This window comes from Cricetulus griseus, assembly GCF_003668045.3.
Source record: "Cricetulus griseus strain 17A/GY chromosome 1 unlocalized genomic scaffold, alternate assembly CriGri-PICRH-1.0 chr1_1, whole genome shotgun sequence".
NCBI classification, from domain to species: domain Eukaryota; kingdom Metazoa; phylum Chordata; class Mammalia; order Rodentia; family Cricetidae; genus Cricetulus; species Cricetulus griseus.
Genome location: NW_023276807.1, coordinates 206,905,149 through 206,913,995, shown reverse-complemented (window position 1 = coordinate 206,913,995; position 8,847 = coordinate 206,905,149). Strand labels below are relative to the sequence as shown.

The following is an 8,847-nucleotide window of genomic DNA, read 5'->3' as shown; positions in this document are numbered from 1 at the left end:
CTCTCTCTCTCTAGTCCTGGTTATCCTGGAACTCATTATGTAGACCAGGTTGGCCTTGAACTCAAAGAACTTCAAGGAACTTGTTGATTTACTTGCATTTACCTGATAGCTAAGGATGTCATCAAAGTTGCTTTGATTAATAACTTTCTTTTCCTAGTCAGCATGCCTATCATGAAGAAAACAAGTGACAAAAAAACACAAAAAACAAACAACCCCCCCCAAAAAACCCCCACAAATTTGAGGATAATGGTGAAGGGAAAAGAGGAAATCCTATTCACCACTTGTGAGAATGTCAATTTGTGTAACTACCATAGCAAAGAGAAAAAGTGAAAATGGACATACTCCATTACCCAGTTACACCATTCATAGCTCTATGACCCAAAGACACACTACAGAGATATTTGCTCAGCCACACTTATTGTTGCTCTATTCACAATAGCCAGGAAACAGACCAACCTCATGTTCCTCAACAACAGATAGATACGAAAGTCAATAAAAGCATGCACAACAGCATTTTATGCAATCATAAAGAAAAAGGAAATGATGACATTTGCACGAAAATGGGTAAAAGTGACCATGGTGTTAAGTGAAATAAGCTAGACTCTGAAAGACAAGTCATATGCAGAAGATTGATTATTTTTAATTTATTTTCCGTGTCTGAGTATTTTTCCTGTTTGAATGTCTGTGCAACACATATGTGCCTGGTGTCAGCAGAGGCCAGAAGAGGGCCTTGGACCCACCTGGAATTGTTGTTCCAGATGGTTGTCAGCTACACATAAGTGCTGTTAGCTGCCACAGGTCCTCTGGAAGAGCAGTCAGTGTTACTAACTGCTGAGTCATCTCTCCAGCACAATAGATTGTGTGTGTGTGTGTGTGTGTGTGTGTGTGTGTGTGTGTGTGTGTGAGAGAGAGAGAGAGAGGATCATGAAATTAGATGAGAAGGGAAGAAGAAATCTCCAGGGACATGGAAAGTAGGGGTAATAGAATTCACAGGATAGGAAAGAAGTTGGGAATAATGGGCTCAAGTAAAAGAACCAGCTGCAGAGGGTGAGGAAGATCAAGACATGGCAGTGAGGGAGAGGAATGGACAAGAACAAATTATGATTACACACATGGATTAAGTTTCCAGGATGAAACCCACTATTTTGTGTTTAACCTGTACATAGACAAAAACCGGGAACTGGATCTTTAAACTGTACTTTCTTGAGTGGGCCATCAGTCTGGGAAGACAATGGGGTAGTGTCCTATTGCTCTGGCTTCCTCTGGCCTTTAGCCAGCAGATTCCATAGGGAATGGAGACAGACACAGTCCTTCTGATGTTTATCCAGGTGGCCGGTCCTGTCTCTGAGACAGGTGTTGGCACTGTTCTCCTCATCATCCCCTCTCTCTGTGTAGCTAGGCTGGCTTATGTTTCCCACATTGTCATCTCTCTGGGCAGAAGATGTCTAGGCAATGATCTGCACAGTAGCTGATGGGGTTTCAGTTATTTGGTCTCTATACAGTTCACCATCTTGTTACAGGGAAAGAGATCATTTATTAAGGGAGAGAAACAGGGGAGAATGAACCTATGTGGCTGAGCTCCAAGAGAGAACAGGGTGGGCTCCCTGTGGGACATAGGGTCATTGATATACTAGCACATTTCTGTGCAAACCCTGTCTCCTAATGTAGCAAATAGCTGGGAAGTTTTCCAATCTTCCTCCATCTTTCATGTGTTACTCTCTGGAAGCCCCTCCCCCATTCTATCCCCTACTCTCCTTCCTCAGTGCCCCATTGAGAAGTGTGATCCCAGAAATCTTTTTGTGGTCTGGAAGGGTAACCGTCCATCTTCTATAGTTTCTTTCATATCAGTAAGGGGCAGAGACCCTCCCAATACTCACCACAGAGCTCACACTTCATTCTCTCCATGGGCTGGAGGAAGGCTCCATTTTAAGTCCAGCCTTTCCTGGGTTAACCACTCCGTAGCCTTAGAGTGTCAGCACTTTTATTCCCAGAAATTGTTGGTTTCTAGAAGACACAAGTTTAGGATACAAGGACCAACAGCAGAAGCTGCAATCTGAAGTGTGAATATGGAAGCCAATGGGGCTATTATTCCCCAAAGCCATCACCCCCTGGTTCCTAAGAGACTGGCATGACTCTTGATAAATATTGTAATTTAGGTTTAAAAAAATATTTTGGTGTACTTTAATGATCCCTGTTAATTTTATAAAGCTGTGATCAATTTTAATGAATTACTAAGCCCAAAGCACCATGTTTAATTACTCTTGGTAAGACAGCCATTTTCACTATGTTGATCCTACCTATCCAAGAGCATGGGGGATCTTTCCATTTTCTGTTATCTTCTTTAATTTCTTTCTTTAAGGACTTAAAGTTCGAAGACCTCAACATAAATTCAGCCACACTGAACCTCTTAGAAGAGAAAGTGGGAAGTACCCTTGAACAAATTGACACAGGAGACCTCCACCAGTAGCACAGACACTGAGATGGACAATTAATAAATGGGACCTCCTGAAACTGAGAAGCTTCAGTAAAGCAAAGAACAGTCAACAAGTCAAAACAGCTCCCTGCAGAATGGGAAAAGATCTTCACCAACCCCACTTCTGACAGAGGGCTGATTTCCAACATATACTAAGAACTCAAAAATAGAAATCAAACTACCTAATAATCCAATAAAAAAATGGGGTCCAGATCTGAACAGAGAATACTCAACAGAACAGTCTCAAATGGCAGAGAGACACCTAGGAAATGCTCAACATCCTTAGTCATCAGGAAAATGCAAATCAAAACCACTCTGAGATTCCATCTTACACTGATCAGAATGGCTAAAATTAAAAACACCAATGACAGCTTATGCTAGAGAGGATGTGGAGAAAGGGGAACACTCCTCCATTGCTGGTGGGAGTGCAAACTTGTACAGCTGCTATGGAAATCAGTATGGCAATTTCTCAGAAAATTAGGAATCAACCTACCTCAAGACCCTGCAATACCCAAAGGAGGCACATTCACACCACAAGGACATTTCCTCAATTATGTTCATAGCAACATTATTTGTAATAGCCAGATTTTGGAAACAACCTAGATGCCCCTCAACTGAAGAATGGATAAAGAAAATGTGGTATATTTACATAATGGAGTACCACTCAGTGGTAAGAAACAATTACATCCTAAAATTTGCAGGCAAATGGACAGAACTAGGAAAAAACATTCTGAGGGAGGTAACCCAAAACCAGAAAGACAAATACAGTATGTACTCACTCATAAGTGCATATCAGACATAAAGCAAAAGACACCCATCCTACAATCCACAGCCCCAGAGAAGCTAGAACCCTCTTCAAAAACAGATGGAAGCAGATGCAAAAATCCACAACTAACCATTGGGCCAAGCTCCTGGAGTACAATCAAAGTGAGGGAGGAGCAATAATATGAACAAAGGAGTCAAGACCATGATGGTGAATCCCACAGAAACCGCTTATCTGAACTAGTGAGAGATCACTGACTCAGGTCTGACAAATGGGAAACCAGCATAAGACTGAACTAGACTCCTTTAATATAAGTGACAGTGGTGTGACTGTGACAATATATGAGGCCACTGGCAGTGGGTCCAAGATCTAACACTAATGCACAAACTGACTTAGTGGAGCCCATCCTATGTGGAGAGATACCATGCCCAGCCTAGACACAAGGGTGTGGGGGTGGAGAGGTGCCTTGGTCCTGTCTCAATGAGACTTAGTAGACTTCCTAGGGGAAGCCTTAACCTCTCTAAGGAGCAGATGGGAGGTGGGGGGGTTGGGGGAGTGGAATGAGAGGAGGGAGGGGAAACTGGGATTGGAATGTAACAAATAAATTATTTTAAAAACTGCAAAAACTATAACTTGCCAAAAAAAAACCAAAAAAGAGTAGTGATGCTAATTCTCTGGGGATCTTTGACTCTCTCTGTGCCAGCCTATCTCCTTGGACATTATCAGACACGTCCTTCTGATGGCCTTCCAGTAGATGACTTAACCTTGACTGAGAGGCTAACTAGCGTCCAATAGGTTTAGAATCTCTTGCTTATATTTTATGGGTGAGTTGTTGGCTGTTAAATGTAGTGATGTATTATTTATGATTTAATAAAGCTTGCTTGAGGATTCAGAAAAGCAAAGTCAGCCTCAAGATATAGAGGTGATACCTCCCCTTAATCCCAGCAGCCAGAAGCTAGGAGGTGCTGGTGCATGGGTCTGTGTGATTCTAAGGCCACCCAGGTCTACAAAGATTGAATCAGTCTAAAAGGGATTTATAGCAGTAGTTGTTTGCTTTCAAACAGGAGTTGCTAATCACTGGAGATTGAGAGCAATACACTTGGACAGTCATCCCTTAAGGGTTCAGGGAAAGCCTTCATTTTTTGGCTAGGGAATTGGAAAAATGTCTTATGGACATGTTTAAACACAAGGAACCATTCTACAACACACAGATGATATTTTGATAAGTATCCCCCCTAGGAAAATTAAAAAAAAACCCTATTAGTGTTTTAAACTTTCTAGCCTCTTGTGGTTCTCAGGTATCCCAGAAAAAGACACAGATAATTCTGCAAAAGCTGCCATGTTTGGTTTGTATCTTAGCTTTGCAGGATAATAGCAATCTCATTGTAGATCGAGTCACAGTAGACCAATTACACCTAAGACAAAGATGGACTTTTCTCCTTTATGGGGTACTGGATGTGGTTTTATCTGCATTCCAAACTTTACATTAATGGGAAACCTCTGTATGAGCTATCAAGTGCTCAGACTTGGGTTCCTTTCACTTCAAAAGTCAAATGGAACAATTCTTTAACCAGATGAAACAGGTAGAAAACCAAGACATTGTCCTCAGGACATTGATTCTGACTGTTGGGACAAAATGCTGCCCATAGTAGATTTTTCAGAGACATTAGATGTTATAGCATCGGGATGGCCCCTTGTTTTAAAGCTCTGGGAGTCACAACACTGCTAGTTGAAGAGGCTCCCAAGCTGTCTTGGGAGGCAATGGTCAGAAGCTCTCATTCCTCACCAGGTAAAGTCTACACTAGAATTAAAGGACTACATACGGCTAACTGGAAGTAGACTAACAACATCAGAGGAGCTTCCTAGACAACCAGAGGAAACTATCAAAACCTGTGCTAATGCAAATATGCTTCATTGTGCCCATGGAAGTGACTTCATGTGTGCTGAGACTGTGTCCTCCACCTGTGCCAGCCAGACTGTCTCAGGATCAGCCCCTGGACATTTTCAGTGGACACTGTTTCCTGATTAGGGTAGTTATCTTATGAGTGGAAAGTACATGACATAGAGAGCAGTTACCCAGAGAGCAATAATTGAGTGTACTGAATTGTCACATAACATGTTGGATCCAAGGGTCCAACTGACCTCTAATATGGGGACTCATTCTAGGTATAGAAAAAAAAAGATTAATATCTGCATTTAAGTATGTCCTCATGATGTTGCCTTTAAGTATGTCCTCATGATGTTGCATGTCCATTCTGTCAACTCTGGACATATGAAGACAGTTAACTATAACACAAATACATAAAACTCAGAGACAGATATTGGGGTTCAAGCTGAAGATCAGGAAAGCAAAGCAACTGCCACTAGTTTTCACCTCTAGCTCAGGCTGAGAGGGCTGATCCACACATGAACCAAGTCTCAAACTGCTGCTTCTCCTCAGTGTGGCTGGAGAGCAAATGCTTCATACTGAATACTTGCTCCTGTCTTTTATACCCCTCTAGTGCTGGGATTGAAGGTATGAGATATAATTCTCTTTTAGACTGATTCAATCTTGTGCAGTTCTGGGTGGCCTTGGACTCACAGAGATCCATCTACCTCTTAATCCTGAGTCCTAGGATTAAAGAGTGTACCATTATCCCCTAACTTCTGGCTGCTGGGATTAAAAGTGTGTGTCCCCACTGCCTGATCTCTATAGTTTGAGGCTGACTTTTTTTTTCTGAATCCTCTGGCAAGCTTTATTAAATCATAAATAATATATCACTACAGTTAACAGCCAACAACTCATAACAAAACATGAACAAGAGATTCTAAACCTATCGGCAGCAATGTGGCCTCTCAATCAAGGGTCACTCATCTACTGAAATGGCCATCAGAAAGACATGTCTGATAATGGCCAAGGAAATAGGCAGGCAAGAGAAAGAGAGTCAAAGATCCCCAGAGAGTTTGCTACTCTCAAAGACAGATGATGCAAAACCAAATGTGCATCATTCCTCCACGGTGCCATGAATAATCTGGTGACTGAAACAGGCCATGGACCAGTGTGGCGAGTAAAATGCTTTCCCTCCAGGTCCTACAGTGAAGATAATTCAGGGATGCCTGTCTCATTCCATCCAGGGAGGGACGCTCCTCTAGCAATGAGGACTTGACTGTTCCTGGGTAGAGACTGACCACAGTAAAGTGTGTGTGTCACCTTCACTTTTCACAGCTCTGCTGCCCTCATCCTCCCCTACTCCTCCCATAAGCCCAGAGGACAGGTTCCTATTCCTGTGAGGACTGGCAGAGAGAATGTATTCCTTTGTCTCCTCGGGCCAGCTTCAAATATCTGTTAGTGTTTGCAGACATCTTCACTGACGGGATTGAAACTTTACCCACTGGGGTTGAAAAGACCACAGAGGAGACAAATGTCCTCCTAAGGGACTTTATCCCATGGTTTTGTCTCCCCTGGTCAGTAGAGTCATTAATGGATTTCCCTTCACACCACCGGTGACTCATTCCATATCCAAGACTCTAGGGATTAAATATTACCTCTACTCAGATTGGAAGCCTCAAGCCTCAGGTGGTATTGAAAGGCTTAACCAAGCTCTAAACAGATCCTACCAAAACTTTGCCCAGAAACCTCTGATAAATGGCTGAAGCTGCTTCCATTTTCCTCAGGAGAGATGGAACAGCTCTACAGACACACATTTGGTACAGCCTTGTTGTTGTATGGGAGTCTTTTCTTTCCATGGGATCTGGGCTCAGGCTCTGAGTCAATCAGATGACTCGGTACAGCATGCTATGAACAGAGGGCAAGTCCCACAAGCACCACAGGAATATGGGAAGGAAGTTGTTCACACCCAGTCTGGAAGAGGCTGGGCCCTCCTGGGAAGGTGCATAGAACAGTTGGCTCCTTTGTGGAAGGGATCTTACCAGGCGGTCCTGAGAACCCCAATAGCCTTGAAACTGCTGGCATTTAACAGCTGGGGTTACATTTTCAAGATAAATCCAGAGCTCCGAAACCAGAGACCCCAGCTGAAGTCACTGATGAAAACACCCACATCTGTGATCTGAAGAAAGTGCTCAAACTTCTCTTCAGTGAACAGAGAGAGGACCAGTGAGATGGTTCAGCAAATGAAGGCACTGCTACTGAGCCTGGAGCTCCAGAACCCATATGGTGGCAGGAGGGAAGGAACTTTTGCAAATTGTCCTTGACCTCCACACACATACATGGCTTGTGTACACTCACCAACAAACTTCGAAGAATCCTAAATGATGCATGGGGGCTTGCATGATCGTGGCAAAATGGAATTATTATTCCTTCCCTGATAAAAGGAAACTCTTAATGAATGTTGATTTCCTCCTTTTTTTTTTTTCTTGTCTGCCTATATAGAATAAGACATTGTTTGTCTCCTGTTTTAAATACGGAGACTAATGGCACCAAGTCCTCTAATTGCTGGTTTTGTCCTAAACCATAGAAAAAAAAAAATGGAGCATCTGTCCTGTCCTTTAGAGGCTCCCAGTCAGTGTGTAGAAAATGCTTCACACTAAGCCTCAGGCATCTGTGCCTTCCCGGGCTGTGTGGAATGGTCTCACAGTTCACCACTGAGGACAGCTATGCAGGGGGAGGGGCATGGAATAGCCTCATGGAGAGATTCCTCTTCTCTGGTCCCCTCTTCCAGTCACTTCTTTCCCACAGAAAAACTTCAAACTTCAGGGACAATGCCCTGTAGGAACTTTCTGGAAAGATGTCTGTCTCTTCTCATACATAAATTTGTTCCCAGAGACTGGGTAGATGGCTCAACTGGTAGAGTGCTTGTTATGTGAGCATGAGGACATGTCTCAACATACAAACACACCCATGCACACACCCATGCACACAGACAGAAAGGCACTCATGCACACACACGTATACCCAGAAACACACACACACACACACACACACACACACACACACACACTGATACTCAAGAGATCCAGATGAGTATGCAAAGCTGTTTATTGAATAGAAAAGATCTGTTCAGGTAAATTCAAAGGGAATCAGGGACAGGTTTCACAGGACAGGTGCTGATGGCAGAGCAAACAGAGGAAGTGGCTCTTCACTACCTTGATCATCGAAGCAGCAGATGAAGGAAGGTGCAAAATGCTGGTACTGGAGCTAATATATATCATCCAAGTGAACTGGAACCACTGCATAGGAACCATTGTCTTGTGGGGTGCTATTGTCACAAGCCACTCTGTAGAACATCGTTGCTGGCGTCATTTGGTATTGGCATTGTGTATAATGACTTCCTCGACTTGTAAGGTTGCAGTATGTTAAAGATACTGGAGCTGAACTGTTATGACAATTTGTACCAGGACTCCTAGTGCAATTAGTATTTGGTTCGCCACACACACGAGCGACAGCAGCAAAACTTGTATTAAGAAAAGTATTTATGTTCTTGCATCGTCTTGTGTATCCGTTAACTACCCTCATTTCAGGATTGCATCGGAGATTGGTTCTATTATTTACATGCTGAATTTCAAACCACTGGGAAGGGGTTAAACCCGGTGGGATCTGGAAAGAGGCAACCATTATGACAAATCCCAGCAGCAGCAGGAGACAAAGTCGGGACTCAAGCAGCTTCACACCCAT

The 8,847-nt window shown here is 43.1% G+C and overlaps 1 protein-coding gene across 1 annotated transcript; it reads right to left on the bottom strand.

Annotated features, from left to right (window-relative positions):
* Positions 1–8,370: 8,370 nt before the first annotated feature.
* Ear10 (eosinophil-associated, ribonuclease A family, member 10) lies at positions 8,371–8,847 on the bottom strand. The gene has a single exon (NM_001244515.2). The coding sequence runs from the start codon at positions 8,845–8,847 to the stop codon at positions 8,371–8,373; it is 477 nt and encodes a 158-aa protein (NP_001231444.2).

Excerpts from the sequence above, each read along its gene's own strand:
- Ear10 (NM_001244515.2), bottom strand. The coding sequence starts at position 8,847 with ATGGGTGTGAAGCTGCTTGAGTCCCGACTTTGTCTCCTGCTGCTGCTG.